Genomic DNA, 22768 nt, shown 5'->3' with positions numbered 1-22768 from the left:
GTCTCCTTAGTTTGGATGGTAGTAGCAGACAGATCTACCAGTATCTCTCCTTCAGATATTGATGCAGTAAAAAGAGAACATGGAAAGAAAGGGTGTGTAAGTTTTAACTACTAGATGCTACTCGCTTCAGCCTACAGTTCCTGACCTTACAGTTACATTTACTAAAAATAACTCATCACATACCCGAAGCAAACACCCTAAAAAAGTTCAAAAGCACGCTCCATCAGGAATAGAGAGGTCAAGTATAAACCAATGCTGACTTATCACCACCTAGGGTTTGAAAATTTGGGAAACAACCCTCTCCACTCTCATCTCAAGCAGTTTCACATTACATACATACTGAAGCAAACCACGGTTAAGGAAAATTCGTTCATCCATAACCATGTGTTTGCAAACCCACAATTTTCAAACCATGGTTTAAAAAGGTTACAGTTCACATTAATCACATTTTCAGCTGATAGACATAAATGCAAAACCATGCTTGACTGCCGTGCGCAGAAGATGAAAATCATTCCTGAGAGAAGAGCATACTCTCCTTATTTGCAAATCAGTTTTGCAGAGAAACAGTATTACATTTCAGGTTCAGGGGTGCAGATGAGGGAGGATGGTACAGCTGCTTCAAGCAGCAAATTGGTGAAGGTGTGTGAACTTTGCACCTGTCTATCACTTTCCCTGCCAGCTGGCTTTTCTTCCCCAGCAACAGCTTATGACAACTGTCCCTCTTCCCCATCATCCCAAGACACCACTAGGCTGCTGCCACTCCACTCTTCTCACCTCCTCTTCCATTCCCCAGGCTCCATAATGAGAAGCAAGAAGGAGCACCGAGAGCTCCAGCCACAATTGCTTGGGGTGGGGGGAGGTGGAGAGGCTCATACATGGTCCCCAAAATGAAGAGTGGCAACATGCTGACTCAGGTAGGTGTGGAACATGGATCAGTCTTGTTACATCTACACCGAGTCAGGCAAGAACCCTCAACACTATCATTTTCTACTTCTTGCTACTTCATGGTATCATTTTCTAGCCTCTTTGTACCTCTTGTGGAACTGAAGTGGCAGCACAGCTAGGCTGCCTACAGCAGCTACTTAAGAGTATACCTGAAAAGGCGGTTTTCCAACTAGGCATTGATAGATCACCGTTCCTATACTCCATAGGTCAGCTTTAGCATCGTAATGCTGAGACATTATCACTTCAGGAGCCTGGAATATAGAAAGAAGTTACAGTCACTTTTATGAACAGCCAAGAAAAAGAGGGCATAAGCAAAACCACCAGTAGCTTCGCTTACAGCCAGAGTTCAGATATTCTGGCATAAACTGCACCTCTTCCACGCCTTTTAAAATTTAATCCCATCAAGCAGTCTTCAAAGACCATTTTGAAACAGGTGCTTTTTAAACCATTTTCATAAGAGAATATACAATCCACTCTTGGCATCCGCAGGGGTTCTGTTCCCAGAACCCCCGCAGATACTGAAAACCACCAATAGTCAAATCCACTTAAATTTTTTAAAAACTGCTTTTCTTATCATTGTAAAAATCGAGCAACCTCAGCATAACAAGGAAATAGCTATTCTAACTCCCAGGGACTGCATGCCTGCTGCTTTACAATGATAAGAAAAGCAGTTTTCAAACTAAAGATTGGCAGGGCCCTTCTCATCTGCAGTGGCCATTCGTGTTGAGTCAAATCCGTGGATGGTCAAATCACAGATTAGAATGACTGGCCTGTACATTGGTTGAACACAACAGACAATTTCTATGTAGCAAGGGCCAAAATGTTTTTACACGACTCATCATACTCATTACTCATAGCGAATCATGAGTGAGATCAATAGGGCATCACAATCATTCCCCAAATTTGCCTCACTGCAAGAGCCTCGAAAAAGAAACAATGGGGAGAAAAGATGGAAAAAGAAACAACGGAAAACAAAACTATGTTTGCGGCCAGTCATTCAGATGATCCAGTCATCCTGAATGCGAGTAGCCAGTCACAAGTAGTACTGTGACTGTGTAAATAGATTCACAGCTTTGTCAAATGAAGATGACTGCAATTTTTTAAGGGCTACCCACAGGCTCATCAGAGCCTAAATGGGGCTGTAGGGAAAAAAAAGAACAAGTTCTCCCAGACATCTTGTCACACACTGCATTTGCTGACTAGGAGAGCTCCAACATCCTGCTCAAAATAGAACCCTCACCACCTTGACAGATCTGCTAGAACACTTTCAAATCTGCTGACTAGAGTCACTTCCTGTCTGAAAACCAACACTTTTAAAAAGTTAAGTCCCAACCTCTCTCTGAAAGGAGTAAAACAACTATCATGTTTTCTGATTCTACTTGATGGCGAGATAAAAAATACAGACACCTAAGTAGCAAGTGTAATGTGGCAACTAAGAGACCAAGCTGTGTACCTGGAAGTCCATCATTCAAATCCCACTTCTGTCATGCACTCACTAGACCTCAGCCACCCACATCTGCAATACAGGGATAACTCTGCTAACTGGGGAAACCTTCAGTGTGCTGCCTTTCTTCTATTTACTGGGGGAAATAATCCATGATTCTATGATCAGAGTTGGAACATACCTACCTACAAGGTCATCTAGTCCAATCCCCTGCCTGTAGCAGGAAATCCTATAGAGCTGGGGTTTTCAAACTCTCTGGGAGTTTGAAAAGCGCAGTAAGTTCTTGCAAGCGAGGGGAGGGAGGCAGCGGGGGTAAGGCAGCACTGCAATCCCCAGGATTGTGCTGCTCAGGAGGGCTGCAGGGACTGGGATGCACTTACCAGTCCCTGCAGCAGCCTTCCTGGGGTGTGGGGAGCCCTGCGCGAGCGCCTGCAGGGCTCCCCAGCTCATTTGAAGTGAAAGCAGAGCGATCACGCTCCACTTCCACAAAAACAGAAGTAGAGCGCAAGTGCTCTACTTTCACTTCAGAGCAGCTGAGGAGCCCTGCAGGCCCTCGTGTAGGGCTCCCCGTACCCCGTGAAGGCTGCTGCAAGGACTGGTGAGTGCATCCCAGTCCCTGCAGCCCCCCTGAGCGGTGTCACTGCCTTCCGCCCTGCCCCTTAAGGGGGCAGAGGCCGGGGCCCTCAGGCTGGGGCGTCATGACACCCCAGTCTGAATACCACTGCTATAATCTTCAGCAGGTACCAAATCAACTGCCTCTATTCATTCCAGTATAGAATCTTTTCCAGTGGCTTTGCTGATTTCTCTCTTTTTTATAATTCAAAAGTTCCTTTGGGATAGTAGACCAAATTTCATTTTGTCATGCAAACCACTTGGTGAACTGCTCTGTTAAAAAGTGGCATGTAAATATCCTTAACAATAATACTGACCCACCTACCTAATGGTGCCTTTATAAGGATTATCAACAATATATATTAAGTGCTTTGAGCATTCTAAAGCAGGGATGTATGAACCCAAGCCCGGGGGCCAGATCCAGCGTTCGGGCGGATCCGTCCACCCGGTGAGTGGACCTTTTGGTTCTGCTCCTGAGCGGCTTGTGCTGGTAGATCTTCGCACCAGGACGCTCCGAGTAGTCGCATCTTCCCAGACGTCCTGTCATGCAGCCTTCTGGGACGCTAGACAACAGACGCGACGTCCCAGAGCATCCTGGTGCCCAGGTCTAGCAGAAGCACAGCCCACGCAGGAGTGGAACCAAAACCTGTGGTCCAGATGGGGACCTCATTTCAAAGGACCACAGTCGCAACATTGGGGACCACTGTTCTAAAGCAATGAAATACGCGAAGTATTACTGGCACTATTAACAGTTTTCATATAAAGTCCTATGAAAACAGGAAAAGCTTTATATGGTACTCACCATGTACATGGGGGACCCGCAGAGGGTGGCTGCCATCATGTTGCTCTGAAGGTAACGAGCAAACCCAAAATCAGCTGCTTAAAGAAAAGCACACATCACTGATATTGGGGAAACATCAGCTAAAGCAGATCCTCTTTTATTATTATCTCCCAACTGCCAATTAGTAAAAATATGAGATGGAGGCTTATCGTAGGATGCCAGCAAACTAAGCTTGAAGATAGGAGTGGTACTTTTTTTAAACCCACAGATTTGGCCTTCCAAACCACCACTGCCATTTGCACCAACTGCTTCTTCCACTGACTCTCCCGGCTGCAACAGCAGTGGCTTCGAGTCAGCAGAAATGGAGTCCAGTCAACAGCTAAATATAAATGGCTGATTAAGAACAACAAATGCAAGTGCCATCTGCCTCATTCAACTCATACCGGGGATGAAACGTGCCTGTGATTCATGGGACCGCGGCAGATGCACCATGCAGGGGCAAACCCATGCTGGCCAAGAAAATGCACACTCAGATGGGAGAGCGCAGCTGAGCACAGCTCCCTGGTGAGCATGTCTCCCGTGTTTGTCTCACTCTCACCTTTTTTTCTGAACAAACTGAAATGTACCCCTGAAGGAATGTGTGAACGTGGCCCATATCCTAGCACTCCCCATACTCATATGCATTTCATTAAATGACACAACAGAAACAAGACCTGCAGAGACAGCTGCCCTGTGAACAGAAGGAAGAGAAGCAGCCACCTCCAACAAGGCAAAGCATCACCACTGTCAGATCTACCCACTCCTGCCTCTCCAGCGGGGACTGGACTCCCCTCACAGAAGCTATTAGAGCCAGAAACTGCTCTGAGGAGGAGGAGGAACCGCCGTCATAACCAAAAACTGAAGAAAAAACCCCCACAAAGTTTTGGGGTTTTAACAATTTACTTCCACGCAAGTTGCACTGGGAGCCCTGTAGGTTGAGGAGTGAGGTAGAAATGCTTTAAAAACCACCAACCATTAGCCACAACTTTTCAGCTCAAGGTGGTTTCCAGTGGCACCGTCAAACCCCAAGTGACCACCAGCCACCCAAAGAGCCGACTCACCTATCTTGATGCGTATGCCAGTGATGCTTGACTTCCTTCGATTTGCGTATGACAGCAAGATGTTTTGCGGCTTGAGGTCCCTGTGAATGATCCCTTTGCTGTGGAGAATACGCATGGCAGCAGCAATCTGCTGCAGGAATATACGGATGGTATCCTCACTGAGCGTTCCTTTTGCTGGTGGAGAGAGGGAAGGCTTACTTAAATTATACTCTGATGTCTCACTGAGGACCCACTAAACCAGTGGTTCCCAAACTGGTGGGACGCAACCCACCAGCCAGGGAAGTACTGCTCTCTGGTCCCTTAAGGGGCGGGACGGAGCAATGGCAGCGACATGATCCCCAGGATCGTGCCGCTGCTAGGATCTGAAGGGGGGTGTTTTTACTTACAGGTGTCTGCGTTCGCCTCCAGGGGAGTGCAGGGAACCTCGCAGGTGCCTCCGCAGGGCTCCCCAAGCCTCAGATTCAGTAAAAACATCAATCAAAAACCACTTCCGCAAGTGGATCCTGGGGATCACGTCGCTGCCATTGCTCCGCCCCCACAAACACTTAAGTGCTTCCAACTCCTACAGAACCACTGCATTAAACCAACATATTTTTTCAATTTTGCTTGTTATGCTTTTCTCTGGTCAGTTGCAATATAGGTTGGCTTTGACCTTCATATTATTCACTGTCCTGTATATAAAATTTTTCAACAAATGCCTTTTTTAAAAAAGTACCCCTTCCCATAGCCTAGGCTATGAATGGCAGCAGCTGCTCCCCACTCTTGCTGCCCTCCCTCAAACAGGATGACCACCCTTGGCTGTGACATATTCGTAAGAAATACACATTGTGTGGGGGTGGAGTGGATGAGGAGAGTATTATCTGCTTTCATTTTGAGGCACAATGAAAAGAGGAGACATTAGGTGTGCTCCATGGGGTGCAAAAAAAAATCATTCTAGCTTTTCAGCAACAACTATGACATCATTATCAAATTCCAAAGTAGCTATCTCAATTTGGCACTCATTTTTCAGATTATACCAGTCCCAGAAGGAGACATTCCATTTCTTCCTCATACCCTCTGCAATCCCAGGAAGAGGAATCTCCACCCTCTGGATCCAGCTCCACGAGAGAATTCAGGAAATGTTTGGAACCAGATCCCAGAAAAGGAGGGAGAGTCAAAACTAAACAAAGTCAGCCGCCTTGCAGGTTCCAACCAAATAGGACATTCTGCAGCATGCTGCCCCTCCCTTAGAATTATCTCTTTTGAAAATCCATTTCCAACACAGCTGTTTTGGGGTGGAAGAGAAAGCAGGATGGTCAAGAACTGTACAGCACTCTGCTGTTTTATCCCACGTGCTAGCAGGTTTGCAGTTTTGCAAACAGCAAGCTACACAAACAAAAATACTCCCTTCCTCCAATCATAAACTATGCAGGAAAGAAACAGCGGCAATAGCACTTCCCAGTCATGAATAAAGAATCCAAAGCAAGCAATCCATTACCTTGTAAGTAATCTGCCAAGTCTCCACCGTTGCAATACTGTCCAAGAGAGAAAGGAAAAAGGTTAGAATCTAGGCACACCAATGTTTGTGTTCACAGTCACACTGTCAAAAGGCTCACCATACTGCCCAGTCTCTTAACCATGGTTAGGCAAAGGGGAGCAACAGGCTGATGTGGTCCTTATTCTTTCCCCCTCCTTCTCTTGCATGCAGATTATTATTACGCACATATTATATCCCACCTTCCCTCTACCTATAGGGAGGTGCTCAAGGCAGCTAAAAATATTAAAAATACAAAGAAACATTAAAAAGCCCTCAAAGTACAGGTCATGCCTTGTTATCCAATGGGGTTCTGTTCTGGAACACATAGTGGATTTAAAAAAATCAGTGGATACCAAATCAGTGAAAAAATAGCTTTAAAGACCCACTTTGAGGTTTCTTGCTCCATCATTGTCGCCCCAGAATGCATTGGTATAGACACTATAACACATTCAGCCACAAGATGGCATGAATAATAGAATCTAGTGGAATAACATTATAATTATTTAACAGTGCAAAGTAGGAAATTGGGTTTTGGTGCTTTTTTCCTTGTTACAAGGCATTTAAAGATGGGCCTCTGTATCAGTGGTGAGTCAAATCAGTGGATACTGAGGTCTCACCTGTAACAACAAATCAATGAAAAGCAGCACCAATGAAAAGTTCCCACAGAAGCAATACAAAATTAATGTAACTAATAGAAAAAGCAAATGCAGCCCATGCACAACCTGTAACAGAAATTAGGTCCCAAAAGCTGAATGAAACAAAACAGGTTTCAACCATCACCAGAGACAGCCTCTGGGAGGAGGGAGATAGCCTCATGACAGTGGTTACCAACCTGGGGTACATGTACCCCCAGAAGTACTTGCCAGGACCTTTAGGGGTACTTGAAAAACAATTGAATAATGGTGGAAAAAGGCAGGTCTGTATTAGAATGCCTTGCGGGACTGGCAAGGCAGGAAGGAAGGCAGCTAGCTGGCTGTGAAAGCACCAGTAACTGCTAGTTTCTGGTCATCAATTTGTGTATTATCACATATGGATCAGTAGTTCAAAACATAAATTTGAAATAACAGCAATTATATTAATTACAAACTTACTAATATGAGGGGTACAGTTTATAGAAATGGGCTTTCAAGGAGTATGCAATGTTGGGAACCACTGTCCTAGGACACAAAGTTCCACAGAGTCGGTGCCACCCCAGAGAAGGCCCTCCCAGTCTTATGTTCTGATCTAGTTACAGGACAAAGTATTGCTGTTTTATAACTATGCTCAAATCACAAGCATTTTCGAATGTGCTTTGAATCATGATTATAAATTGTAGCTTGGATCTAGCCACAGTTAGTGAAAACTGCCAATGCAGACATAATACAGCATCATGATTAAATCAAAGGGTGAGAGACAGAAATCTACTAGCTTAAGAAGGGTAGGGTTACATCTACACCAGGTATATCAATAGCATTTGATTATGCTATTGGTAATTTGATGATTTGATTATTAACAATCCAGAAAAAAAGTCTCTTGGCCACCTATCTAGCCTGTAGCATTTTTTAAAATTATTCATTCTTAATTAACTTGGGGTAACAAGCACATTTAAGAATCACAGATATTCTGAACCAAGAGCAGTGTAATTTACTGAAACATTTAACATCTGAAAATAACCCAGATTTTAGTTCTCTTAGAAATCCAAAGCAATGTTAAACTAATTTAGTTATGGGGCAAAAAAGAGCAATAGATGCAACCATATCAAACAGAGAAGTTCATGTGGTTTGCAGAAAAATATTTTGCATTGGGACATTCTTTTAAGACCACATTTCTCCTTGTTGTAGAAGGGAAGTCACTAGAAACATAAGAGCTATTTTTTGCTAAAAGCTCATAAACAAGAAGCAAGGTCATGTGTTGCTATTTTCAAGGCTAGAGAAGCCGAGGCTTCACACAACTTATTCTCAGCTATGAATTTCAATCCCATGTCCAAGTCTGGAAAAATTCTATGACTGGGCACTCCCCATGCACTGAGAGTCTTTCAGGCCCTGCAATGACTGTGTACATGGTCATCTTTTTTTAAAAAAGAAAAGAGGCAAAAGATAAGACTGATGCCCTTTTCAGTACTGTTAAACCTATTAGATCTGGTTTCTATCTTCTCCCTAACCCCTTGTCTCTTCTTTTCTTCAAACTATGACATGGTTAAGGGGAAAAGCATGCAGGAGAATACAGTTTTAAACACTGTGTCAAATTCTCCAAGAAACCATGGTTTGTTGGATCAGGAACACATGCCAAGCCAGCACACTCCCTTCTTCTCATCCCTTCAGATAGAGGGCTGTGAAGAAAGAATCCTGGCTAGGTACTACAGCTCTTTCTCACCCAAACTTGAAAATTGTTGTTTACCTGCAGTTTGCAAACCAGGATATGAAACCAGACTGTTAAAAACCACAGGTTCCTAGGTTGAGATCACACTCAGCACTGTGGCTGAACCACCCATTGTCAGGGTTCATCCTCTGCAGACAACTCAGTGAAGGGAGGAGGAAAGAGGAAGGAGTGCAGGGAGCTCATTCCAGTTGCATTCGCAATACAATGAATGATGGGTACGTAATCAAAATCTAATACTGAAAATCTATCGCTAAAGTGAGAGTGCTCACGGAATTTTAACACAAGCAAGCTCTTAACATGTGTGGTAACATATAATCCATTTCAGTTGCACATTTATGGATGCAGAGCAAACACCTGGGCCTGGGACAGCAAAATATGCAAACACTTTCATATTTTACTTTACAGCTACCCAAGGCTTCAGCTATTTCGAGATGAAAAAATACACACACCCCTATTCAAAAACAACACAAACACACCTATTCAAATTCAATAAAGGAAGAATCAGAACAATGAATACACACCTCCATTACCAGAAAGACAGAGTTGGGCATCTCCTGGAAGAGAAGCAACAGAATAATCTCATTAAACGAAGTGGAAGAAGAGATTCATTGGGGGGGGGGGGACCTAATCTAGTGTCACATTGGGTTATTTAACAAAAGCAAGTTCTCTCTGTTTCTCTCTCTCGCACACATACACACAAAGAAAGAATTCAAGCATCGCACCAACCTATGGGTAAGGAAACTTAACTATGATTTGGTGCCATGTCTGGCTAAACAGAATCAGAACTGGGGGTTGGGAATGGTCTGACCTATGTGTTTTTGAAGTCAAAGAAACTAATTGCATCTGAGCTACTTCTGGAGGGGGAGTATCTTGCACCTCCCCCCATTGTTGAGGATCTTCCTCAACCACCTGGGAATCCTTCAGAGTTAAATTTCCATTTTCATGGTTTTGAAAAGCAGGTGCATTTTCCACATGAAAAGGTGCAGTACAGTCAGAGAAATCAGGGAGACAAAAAAACCAAGGAGAGACACAATCTTAAACTTTCAACTCCCAATGGAGGGAGAAAGTACTTTTATGCAGGGAGGAGGTGAAATATGGAGGTATTGAATCCTTCCCATATCTTTATATTTCTCCACTCTTCTTGCCACCAATACCTGGTATGTGACCATATATCTGCTGGTGATTAGTCTACATTTGCTGGAGTCCCTCTGTCTGTGATTCTGTAATTTTTTCCCTTATCTATGGAGGTAACATTCTTCACACTGACTGCCTGACATTTCACTCAAAAAAATACCACAGCATTCACAGTCATGGATAGACTATCCTCATGCTAGCACAGGATATGTTAGCATCTCACTAAGAAACAAATGATTTATTTTGCATTTTTTTCCTTTTATGGCTAGCTTAAGATGAAGCGACTTGCAATACTTCTGGTGAACATAACACAGAACAAAATAAAAGCCATGTTAAAGGGCTGGTTCCTTAGTAACCTGGGAAGGCACACCAGTAACCCAAGTAAAACATCTAGCCATGTTAAAGCCTTTTGAGGAAGGCAGCACAGGCCCATCTCCTGGAAAGCTCAAGGACAGAGAAGGCACCTCCCCAATAGGGCTGGAATAAATTTGGAAGTCCCAGCCACACAGTCTGATGGGCAGAGTCCTTAATTCAAACACCTTGCACACTTTGGGAAGTCAGCTGCCCAAGCAAGCCACTTGGCAGATCTGTGCTTTGTACATGGAAAGTCTCACAGGCCAGCAGAAATTTGATACAGTAACACAGCTGACATCCTCCCAACAGGCTTGACCTCTTCTGACTTGTCTAGAATTCAGACTGCAGCCTGGTAGGAGGGAGTGAAGTGCCCCAAGGACAAAGATCCAACTGTAAACGGTTCTCAGCTTTCTTGATTCCCAAATGAAGGAAAACAACATTTGCTTCATTTTCCATATGCAGGAAGAAGCCAACAGGACTGCAAAGAGCCAACATAGACACACAATGTTTAAAGCACTGGATTCCAGCTAGGGATTCAAATCTCAGTTTGGCCAGGAATTCAAAGTATGGCTTCACCAAGGTATCTCTTCCCTCCAAACTCAATCTCTCATCAATAGGGAGGGAGCAGTAGCTATCTACCTCAATAGCACCAAACAACTCATTAGACTAGGTCTCAGCCTGGGAAGTGCTTCCTTAGCATCTCAAGTTCTCCAGTTTCTGCAACCCACAGTTTTAACCAACAATGCCAGGAAGTGACCCTTGGGAACTTCTGCATGCTGAAAATATGCTCTATCACTGAGCAACAGCAAAGCCCACACCACCTGATGCAACCCTACTATGATGAACAAACTTAGCACTGGGATCACTACTGAACAGGTGTAACTAACTATAGCTGCTTTGGACCATTTACTAGGAGGAAAGTAGTCTGCAAATATATAGTATTCCCCCCCTCGCTCTCTATATATAGGTAGATATATATATAAACAGCACTCTTGCAGGTAGAGTATATACAGTATGTACGCATTCATCTGAAAAGTAACTTCCCTCTTCAAAGGAGAAATGCTAACAAAAGAACCTGAAAAGCATTCTAAATGTCAAGGTTTTGGGGGGGGGGGGGAGAAACAGTTTACTTAAGTGCTGTGGATAATTCTAACTACTGCTGAGTGTGTAAGAGTCAAAACCCTGAAGTCCATTTCTAACAAGGTCCCTGCTATATACGCCTTCATAAGGACACAAAGGTGCATTTTTATTAGCTTAAAATAGGTGGGAACAGAGGCGCTATGGTGAAATTAAGATGCATGCCACTACATCAATGTTTACACCAGCAAAACATGGTCTGGATCCTATGCTCCTCACCAGCATCTGGAAACAGCCAATGGCCACATGTGCCAAGACCCTGAAAACTGACCTAAGTGTGCACTAGTGCCCCCAAATATAACCTATACATGTAAGGTAACAAGCAGCATAAGCCTACGGCTAGTTCATCACAGTAACCCATTCCGTACCTTCTCCCACATACAATGCACAAAACCAGATCAGCCCATTCATCTCCATCCAGCATAGCTCATGCCATAGCCCAGTGGCCATGAGGGCAGCCAGAAGCTCTAGAGCTGCTCTCAGAGTTTTAAATCTCCTGGCAGTCCAAACTTAGCCGAAATTGCCCTCTTGCCAGGGAAAGAGAGCCAGGCAGGGAGGGAAAGAATGCCCTTCTAATCAGAGTAGCTAGCTAACTCCATAGCTCTGGAGTTGGAGGTCCACACATACAGGAGAAGGCAAACCTCTAATGAAGTTTTTGTAATCTCCCAAAGCCATAGCCCATTATATGCTCCATTCTTTCCCAATCATACATGGAAAAGATCTCAGGCACATACAGCTGCTCTGCAAGCCTGAAAGGGCGGTCTATGGATGGTCATCCAGTGGAAAAGCACAAGCCCCATGCAAAGAGGTCTCAGATTTGATCTAGAAGTCATGAACTCCAAGGTGATGGGGCAAGAACCACTACCCCAACACCCTGTTGAGACAACGTATTGCTACAGCCAGCGCAATTAGCACATGAGCCAAAAACCACACTCAGGCTGTCTGGTGGCACATCCCAGGGTGCCTTTTAGTCTGTCCAGCTCCCTTGCATCAACCATGCTCAATGGGCTGACTGCCAGTATTGTCTGATATCTGTACCATCCAATCGCCACCCCCGTGCTTCATACCATCAGACTGTTAGGCTTTATACCTCCAGCTGTAACCATGGGGAATCAGAAGAACACTGAGCTGCTGGGGATGGACATACACACTTATTCGTACTTCAGGGATGTGACAAGAGGCACAGTGGGCAGGGGAGGAGAGTGTACTGCTTCCCCTTCCATTGTGAGTACACCCACTAATAGGCCACCAGAGTTAATCCCAAGTGAGAGAAAGGGGGCCATCTGCTAAACATCATCGGTGATCCAATCAAAGCTTTTACTGATCATAACCAGTGGTGGAATTCTGAAAGCACAAGAGAACTCAGGCAGCCAACCTTCTCATTCTCGCAGGATCTCTGGGGTCTGAGAAAGCTGCATGACAGAGAAAACAGGCACATCTTTCTCCACCCTTGCCCTTCCGTGCTGAGCAGTGCTGTACCTGTTAACCGCTGCTTATCACACAACGCAGAAAGGCAAGAGAGCTGCACAAGAACCATCCCGTTAGCTCAGGAGGACTTTGCAAAAACATCAACCAACCCCTCCTCAATTATGCAAACGCGCACTCAAAAGGGTTTGATTTTTGCTCAATTCCCAGCCTTGCCAAGGATTAGAAAGCTGTTTACTTCATCAGGCACGTTTCAAAAAAGGGATACTTCTAGGAAAGTGACTCGTCAGGATCCGAGGACTGACTCTGCTTAAAAAAGATGACAGCAAAAAGCAACTGATAATTCCATGGCAGGGATGCCCTGGTTTCTCCACTTGTCTGGAGCAGATGCAACCCTGTACGAATTTCCGTCTCTCAAATGCCCTCCCAGTGATAAGTTATGAGGCTTTTTACCACAAGAGTAACCCAATAAATCAGGAAGACACATACACTCACTTATCATCTCTCGACTTATACCCATGATTAATATTTATGATGATACAGTCACACTTTAAAAAAAACAGTGCTTTTCAAGTACCTTTCTCCTGACTAAAACCATTTATAACCAACTAGCTAGAATATCTGATGCCACTAAATTTTAACTGTGTTCTCTGTGCAACAGGCAAAGAGGTTCTAATGCACACTTTGCCTCTCTAGAGGAAATGCAATATTATGTCCTTCTCTACAACTGCGTGGCCAGACCAGAGGAAGCTGCCTTTGCTGAGTCAGGCTATTGGTATATCTGACTTGCTACTGTTCACATTGACTGGCTGCAGCTCCCCAGGCAGGAGAATTTTCTAGCCCTCCTTGGAGACATCAGAGACTGAACTCAGGACCTTCCTGCATGAAAAGCAAAGGCTCAACCACGTAACTACTTCATTGACCCTCAGAGGAGTCCCATCAGGGCTGAACAGGAGCTATGACCCACTAGCTTTTAGCCTCAGGATTTCAATGGTATGGCCCAGCTTTCAAATGCAAAGCAAAGCAACTCTGAATGTGTGCAAATAAATGTGTGCAAAATTGTTTTTCCTCACCACTGTGAAAACTACAAATAGCAATTTGTCAGGAATGAGGGATGGACTATGATTTGAGACAGAGTTCACTAGCCCTTGAACACGTGAACTAAATACAAAGGAGATTGTATTTTTGGGCATGCTCAGGATTCCCTTCAATGTAAAAAAAAAAAAAATACACACATTAGAGATGTGGACTTTCAATGATTGCATTTTTCTTCCAACCTAGCTCTGATATTGAATGCAGGCTGGAAGAAAAATGCCTGAAGCAAAAGAAATTGAGGAGGAAGAGTATCCAGCTCTTCTCACCTATGCCCCTTTTTGGATATAAAAATTAGATGCTTCACACACACAGGGTCACACTCCTGGTGCCTGAATTGATGTGCCTAAGCTGTGCGCCATGTTTAGCTGGTGATATGCCAGCTGCCATTCCTCCTCCCACTCCTGGATTCAAAGAAGAGGTGTGAATAGTGGTTTATAGCATCTGATAGCCTACCACTCTCCACCATACTTACTCTTCTGCTCTGTTCCCCCCTTCCTTTTTCAAACCAGGGAGGAGAAGCAAGAGGTGGCCGGATGAAGACAGGTGACAGGTGCTCTCATGCCAATGCACTGCCTGAAGTCACCATCTCAGCTGAACTCATGAATGGGCCGGCCCTGCACACACCTCTGCTTGATGAAGGACAAGCAAACATGACTGCCCTCATCAAGTCTGGACTGCCTCAGAAAGAAAACTGAAACTTTCTTTCAGTGCAACAGTGAGGGGGGAAAAAAACTATGGGAATTATTTAAAAAAAAACCTACAACTAACAAGAACAACAAATATACTGGCAGAGCAAAATCTGGAGATGGTAAGAACAGGGGAGATTTATTGCCTTCAATTTACAGCTTGCTGGCTCTCAAGCAGTGTCCCTGAAAGACTCTCTGTTTTAAGTGATGGAGACAAATAGCTTGCGGGAACAAAGGAGGGCAAAGGCAATGCTGTAGAAGGTCAAGTCCAGATTCCTGCTAAATCTTGGGCTCCCTATTGGACAGTCCTCAACGGGAAAGGCAGAAAAACACAGTGGGGAAAGGCAGGCCCCAGGCTAGAAAGACTCAAGTTCTCCGTGTCAAGTTGGGTGCACATGATGGGAAACCGTGCTTTTAAAGCCTCTTGAGTGATGCCTGTAAGTGCAGGCACAGGATGGCAAACTAGGCTCAACTGCACCATCCACAGTGAAGGCAAACCACCTCTGCACACAGCCAAATTATCATGCTGTTTCTAGCCTGTGTTCATCCTTGCACCTAATTGTTCATACAGTACATTTACAGTATACCATACAGAGCAGTTATAAAGAACACTTCACTTTCCCCTTTGAAAATCCTTACAAGAGCCCTGTGCTAACCCCATGGCATTATCCCCAATTTGCAGAGGCTGAGAGAAAGAGTCTTGCCCAACGACATCTAGAGAGTTCTACAGTTCTAGAGATGACATCTAGACATCTAGAGGTTAAATTTTGATCCAGCTAATCACAGCTGAGACTCTCAGCCATTATCCTATCCTGGCTGTCAAGTCTTTTTTTAATTTAAAAACTGACCTGGTGGGGGAGGGTCCTTCTCAGGGTTGGTTCCACTGCTATATTCAAGGTCAGAAAACAACTCTTCTCTCAAAACAGCCTGGTATCTTCAATTCTATTTCAGTTTAAAACAGCTCCCTTACGTTATCTGGCAATATTTCCTATTTCTGCCCTTGTACAACATACTGTGAGCTGAACAACTTGAGCTGATCTCCATGCCTGCTAGATGAGTGATCACATCTTTGGATCCACAGGGTGGACTTCATAGCATTTTGTCCTTCCAGTTGCCCTCCAGTTGGGGTTATGTGGACAAGGGGACTTACCAAGGGGACTCAGTACCACATCCCTGTGGAATGTGATACTGAGAGAATTTGGCTTCTTAAGAATCTTAGCTCTCCCTTTTTCAAGACCGAGTTTTGAGCACTTATGGGCAGCAAATATATGCTCAAAAGTTTACACTGTCTGTGGATCAGCAAAAATTATTATTATTAAGAATACTTATAGACCATTTTTCAACAAGAGTAGTTCACAAAGCAGCTTACATACTAAAATAAATCAATAAATGGTTTTTCAAAAGTCAGAGGGAGGCTGAACATGATTTCCAGTGATGTGGATTTCAGTGCCCTTTTATTTATTTAAAAATTTTACACCCTATCCTCCTCCTGAGATTCAAGGCACCTTACAGTACAAACAACTAAAATATAGATATAAATAAAAATACCAACAATATAGCAACAATCGCCAGCAGCAGCCATTTTTAAAAAATCCTAAGAAACTAAAAGACAGCAATATAACCCACATTACAAACCAGGCAGAATCAGAGCAAATCAGCAAAGAACTTCTGAAAAAAATGGGTCAAAACCAACTGCCAAGAAAGCCCCACATCCCTCCTCTTAACTAGAAAATCCAAAACAAATTCTGCAGAACATCTTAACGAATGATGTAAGCGGACATAATTTACCCAGAAACTGAGTTTCTGCTAGCGCAGATTTGGATTAACATGGGGCAGTTTTGTTTTTGTTTTTAATGCACAGGGTATACATAAGCCTGGGTTACAGCTGCTATTCCTTCTGATCTCTGCTTGCAAGGCATGGCAACCTACAAGTGTCTCAAGTGCTGGAAACGCCTGAACAAGACTTCAGCCTCTAAAAACAAAGCATAAGCCAAGTATGCTCAGGGGTGCAGGATCTCTGGCACTTCTGCATTGCTTTACAGGGAATAAGAGGTGATCTACAAAGCCGCTTTTTCGCCCAGATGGGCTGCTAGCCATAAAAGGTTTCAGGACAAATTATCTTGGCTGCAGTTGCTCTTGGCAGCTGACACATCAAGATGAGTGACGTGCAGAATGAATTTATATTCTGCTAAAACGAGAGGGACATCAATTCAAAACAGATTCTCATGGATAACTCCTGTCACTGCAACACATACCTGTAAGAGGAGCAGCAGAGGTTGTACATAGGGCTGGCGGTGCACATCTGATCTCCCAAGCCAGTGGCAAGTTTCTGCTGGCAAGGAACCCTTCCATACTGAGATCTGTGCAAAGGACCACCTGCATACTGCAGAGGACTCTGGAGCATATTCTACAGCACACTTCTGCTCACATGGGGGCATTTGGCCAGTACAAATGAGCCTCACCAGCATCCCCTGCAAACCAAGATTTTGCTTAACAAGTTACGGCTACTATGTTCCTGCAGCTCCACGTTTAAGAGGAAGATGGGCAATAGTAGGGACACCATCTGCCAGGGACGTTTTTCCTGCCATTAAGTGATCAGGAAAACCTTGGCAAACTCCAATGGAATTCCAAGGCTCCCTGGAACACAACATAAAAACTATAATTCTAAGCAATGTGTGGACAAACCCTAAGAGCCCTTCTCTTTGCTGCCTTCTTGAATATAGGAAGTGTCCTTTCCGCCAGCTTTTGCAAGTTATTTATAGAGTGCCATCACGCTATGAGTTTCACAAAAGAGAGAGGCCTTTGCCTCCAATAAGCATACATTATGACGGTAAGGAAAGAAGAGATAAGAGAAAGGAGGGAGCGACGCCAACCACAAAGGGTGGGTTCAAGGCAATGCCATTACTTGCACTCTGGCTTCATTCACCTTGAAGGTGAGGGTTAAAGGCAAAGGGTTCAGGGAAAGAGAACTTAAAGAGAGTCTTTATTTGAAAGGCATTACATTTTTCAACACGGTCTTCAAAGAAGCAAATCTTAAACCCCAAGAGCAGAAAGCTTTTCAGACACGCTTCAAAATAATACACCCTACTTCTCCTGCCCTCCTGAAAACCACTCCAAATTTTAAGTCAGGCTAGTTGAAAATGTTTATCTGGCAGTAAAGATAAAGGCTGCACATTTAAACCATACTATAATCCTGTGGTTTTCCAAAGCCTTAACCTCAAGAAACCTTCATGCATCTGGTCATCCTTGTCTGCCCTGGGAAACCTGGGTTGTACTCCAAAATGTGTTACGGCATTCACGTAGTGATGCGCTGAAGGTCAACAGGCATGGCTGGGTGCTCCATATGAAATGGTTCCAAGCTGTAGAACAAGTCTCAGAATGCTCTGCAATGTACAGATCACTAATCTAGAGTACATTTTGTTCATGCAGGACACCTAAGATGACACCTGTTGGGACTTATCACTCAGGGCACATGGTGCTTCCTCTAGAAGAAAACTGGTAGTGGTAGGCAACTCATCCACCATTACTAATCTTCTTGACAACACCAGTCAAAGGGTGGAAAAAACAGCTTTTTCAGAAAACCTCACTACTACTGACATTATACAGCACACAAATGTGAGGTAAGTTTGAAAGGGAAGAAATGGAAGCCATGACACAGTCTATCTTCTTGGGCTCCAAGATCACTGCAGACAGAGACTGCAGCCATGAAATTAAAAGATGCTTGTTTCTTGGAAGGAAAGCTATGGTAAGCCTAGACAACTTAAATAAAAGCCGAGACATCACCTTGTCGACAAAGGTCCGTATAGCCAAAGCTATGATTTTACCAGTAGTAATGTATGGCTGTGAGAGGTGGACCATAAGGGGAGCTGAGCACTGAAGAATAGATGCTTTCGAAAATGGTGTTGGAGAAGACTTTTGAGAGTCCTCTGGACTGCAAGAAGATCAGATCAGTCAATCCTACAGGAAAACAACCCTGGCTGTTGATTAGAAGGACAGATACTGAAACCTAAGCTTAAATACTTTGGTCATCTCATTGGAAGGGGGAAAAGACCCTGAAGCTGGGTAAAATTGAAGGGAAAAGAAGAAGGGGACACAGCAGAAAATGAGATGATTAGACAGTGTCACCCAGGCAATGAACATGAATTTGGACAAACTCCAGAAGTTAGCAGCAGACAGAGAGGCCAGGCATGCTGTGGTCCTTAGGGCCACGAAGAGTCAGACACGACTTAACAACGACAAGTTTGAGAGAGACAGAACGCAACCAGGAGGCATATTGTCTCTCAGTTGATAAGCAGACTAGTTTATAAGATGATAAGCAGACTAGATAACCTATGGCAGCCTGCTGTCTTGTGCCCAAAGACTGTGCCTTCTTGTCACCTTGCTGTATGGTGTGGCCCACTTTCTAGATGCAACCCCAAGCAACTCTAACTCCAAAGTAGAGCACACGCCTTGCATATTCAAATTCAGGTTCAAATTCTGGCATCTCTAGTTAAAAGAATCCTAGCTGAAAAAGACCCTCTGCCCAGGGCTTTGGAAATCAAAGACAATATGAAACTAGCAGGACTAGTGGGGTGGCTTAAAGATAATAGGTTCACATGTTTTCACCACTCAGGCAGGTTCCTGTATCTTTCCCCCTGCCTGCCTTGGACTTGCTTCAGCTGGCTGCACTCCTGAGACAAGGATGGGCTCTATTTGTAAACAACGATTAACTGTACCTCCAGCCTGTTAAAGCCGCAAGGAGTAACCTTATGGTAATCAACAGCAATTATTGGCCCGACTTCAGTGTGAGCCTATTTGACTGTCAACTGATGCACATGCATTAATGGCTCACCAATTCATCAGGGCATGCTTCCAAATGAATGCTCTGGGAGGGCAGAGACTAAGTACATGCATGCTGTCTTTGTCCATGCTAAGCAATACATCATCATCTGAAGAAGCGGAAACAACAGATCACATTTCCAAGTGTCCACAGACTCAGCCAGAGAGCAGCTTGCAAACGAAGACTTGTGAAGCAGATATTTAAGAAGGGGAAATCAACTCTGCCGCTGATTTATGGACATCAACATGAAGGTCTGAGAGTCAATTCTGGAACAGGCCCTCTTTTTGCTCCTTGCTACACATATGCCTGTGAACCATGTATTCAGAGTCAGTCAAAAGACTTCTCAGGATGCTCTTTCTAAGCCCATCACACTTGTTTCCTTCACACTTCTACTTTTTGAATTCAGGGAGTGGGGGGGGGCGAAGGAGAAATGACAGGGGCGGGTGGCCCTGCCAAGCACCCACAAGGCAAGCACCTTAGCTGGACTCATGGATGGACCATCCCTCCATTTTTCATTTGGTATGTCAACTGAAGAATCAGGCAACAGCTTAACATGCCAGAGCATTGAACTGGGAAGGACAGCAAGGCCCCTCTGAGTGCCCTCATCTGAATGGCTACCATCCCAATACTTTTTACTGCAGATGCTCCCAACACAGTCTGTGGTTGGTGCTACACCCTACAATTCATTACACAACTAAAACTCAAGCAGGCAACAGAAACTCATGCATCAGGATTGCCTAGCAACTACCCAATGCTCCCCAAACACTTCAGAAACCCAGATACTACAGGAAGGGTTGCTCAGATGCTCTATTTCCTCCTTTTTTGGAAAGAGGCCACAGGTGACAGGGAAATAGGGGCAGATGGATCAATAGACCAGCTACTGGCTATCAGCAGTACAGGTCTAGAGGCTACCAACTGGGCTAAAGTGTGTTTCAACACCTGCCTTCAAAGGCCACTTCAGGGAAGATACACATGCAAAAGGTTTTAACATCAAAACCAGTCAACCACTAGATCTGCACTACTTTTTCAGTAAGGATCTATAACTAGTGTGGATTCTTAATGGGTTCATCCCAGAGAAATCCATTATGAAAACCCAATTACAAGACTTTCCTCCACAGGTACGCCTCCCTATATCTCACCCCACAAAACACACCTGTGCAGACAAACTTTCTATTTAAAATTGCTTTAAAAAGACTGTCAGCTGTCTGACAGTGAAGTATAGAAAGACACCCTTCCTCTATGGCAGGTCAACCAAAAAAATGACTTACCACTGCGGGAAGAAAAGAAGTACTATTTGCCAATATTCAATAGACTTTTAAGTGCTGCCTCCCATGTTTTAAGTACTGGCCCAAAATGGCACATAACAGCTGCAGTTCAAAACATGGGTAGATCTACAATAGCCAAGGCAACCCACTCGTCCTTCAAAAAACAAACTTTGGGACTGTCTTGTCGTAGTGTGGTTGGGGTTTGTTTCCAAGAAATAGGGACAACTTTGCAGACATCTCCACTAGATGATGGGTGGGGTTTCTCTTGAGAGCAAGCAGGGCAACAACCAACACTGACAGAGCTAGAGTTAAAGATTACCTGCCCCACACACCCACCCACCAGTCTTCCTTCTGAAGGTGGCAGAGAGAAGTTCAGTACTCTAATACACTCATGGTAATGGAAGGGTGGCAGAGAAGCAGCACACAAAAAACAGGGCAAGTTGGCAAATTCAAATGTAGACCTATGCTATGTGCTGACCCAAGACTTCCCAGCACCTGAGGCAGCATGTCAAATGCCACCCCTCTTACCCATCAATGGCACACACTCTAGCCTACTACTCTCACCTTCCATTTCAAAACCAGGCAGCGAAAAGAGCAGCAACTGTGGTGGATAGCTGATTGACCTCCACTCCCACCAATTCATCATCAGAGGTGACCAACCCTGCACACACCAGGCCTGCCCTTGCTCTCCTCAGGCTATAACAGTAATTTACTCTTGTTAAGGTAATGATGCATAATAATTCATAAGTTCAGTACCTTAAATAAATCTAAAGTTTCATTTTTGTTGAATGCAGTACACTTTTGCACATATTTCATGGGGACCAACTACGTCCACCAACATCATGCCAAGTTTTACATTACAATCGAAATGTACAAGCAATATATCCAACAGGTATGACATTCACATATCCTCTCCCCTAGCAAGCAACCAGGCTTTTAATTAAGCAAATGGCTGAAAGGAAATGCAAACATCCCACTTGTCCAACCCTGCCTCTGGGTTTGAAGGCTTGAGAAGTTTTATGACTAACCTTTGCTAAGCTGGCGCCGTTCCAACATGATCCAGGAAAATATGGGGATCGTGTTTCCAAATAACCTTTACTTAAGAAGAGACAGAGCTGCCACAAGCAGGTGACGGAAGCTGGTTCTTGACATCTTTCTCAGTGGAAAGTTTGATAACAAAGTCAGAAAAAGCACAATTGGCAACGAGGGGAGTCAGACTACCAGGAGAGGTTACTTGTGCTCGTCAGCAGGGTTAACATAATCAGAAACTCAGCAGAACACCACAGCATTGCACTCCGTGTCTAACCAACGGTTGTAAGAGGGATCAGAACAGAAACCCAAATTTTATTGTCCAATAATTCAAGAGGATTCCCTTTGCGTGGAAAAGTAGCATGTCAAGGACATTCTAATTTTCTACATGCAGGGATTTTTCATACGAAGAAATACTCAATCATGGAAGCTCTACCCATCATCTGAAGTGGCACAGCCTAGTCACAAGCTTACCCCTTAATCTGTTGTTTGTGACAACTAGGCCTAAAATAAGTTACAAAATGCCTCTATGATAGGAAGGCGGCGAGTCTCTTCCTACATCTACTGAACTATCCTTTATATGCAAACATAAGGCAGAAATTTCTGGAATCATCTCTTATGAAAGTCCCCTATCAGTAAATGCCCCCCATCATAGACTGCTCGAGGAACCTAAAATTTCCAAGATGGAGAACTCTTCCGTAAAAATAATACTAAACTGTTAAGAGACAAACTATTAATAACTGAAATTACCTTGCCATCTGCCCCAAATGCAAGGCAATTTGTATATTTTGCTTGATTTCTGCATCAGCTGTTAACATTTTACTAATGTCCTATACATCACACGCCTTTGTTTTCTGCTATGGCCTTTGGCTGACACAGCAGTAAAGGAACACAAGAATGAAAGGTGCTTGGCAAATTATGGAAACTAAGGCAGTTATTTTCAACCTTTTTCATCTCATGGCACACTGGGGAGGCACTAAAATGTTTAAGGTACACCATCGGTTTTTGACAATTCACACCACACTGCTGATGGGAGGCTCACATTCTCCCAATGGCCCTTCTAATAAA

General features: G+C 44.1%; 1 protein-coding gene across 2 annotated transcripts in view; it reads right to left on the bottom strand.

Annotated features, from left to right (window-relative positions):
• The window catches only part of ULK2 (unc-51 like autophagy activating kinase 2), a 78285-nt gene that overhangs the window by 39951 nt on the left and 15566 nt on the right, over positions 1-22768 (bottom strand). For both annotated transcript variants that reach the window (XM_066635697.1, XM_066635698.1), the window contains 5 exons: positions 9278-9310; positions 6360-6396; positions 4883-5056; positions 3804-3877; positions 1095-1196 (listed from right to left, as the gene is read on the bottom strand). In XM_066635697.1, the coding sequence (XP_066491794.1) occupies positions 1095-1196; positions 3804-3877; positions 4883-5056; positions 6360-6396; positions 9278-9310 (420 nt within the window). The remainder of the gene's footprint in view (positions 1-1094; positions 1197-3803; positions 3878-4882; positions 5057-6359; positions 6397-9277; positions 9311-22768) is intronic.

Source organism: Tiliqua scincoides, chromosome 8 (assembly GCF_035046505.1).
Source record: "Tiliqua scincoides isolate rTilSci1 chromosome 8, rTilSci1.hap2, whole genome shotgun sequence".
Lineage (NCBI taxonomy): Eukaryota > Metazoa > Chordata > Lepidosauria > Squamata > Scincidae > Tiliqua > Tiliqua scincoides.
The sequence above is the reverse complement of the archived record's forward strand: the minus strand, read 5'-3'. Positions and strand labels throughout refer to the sequence as shown.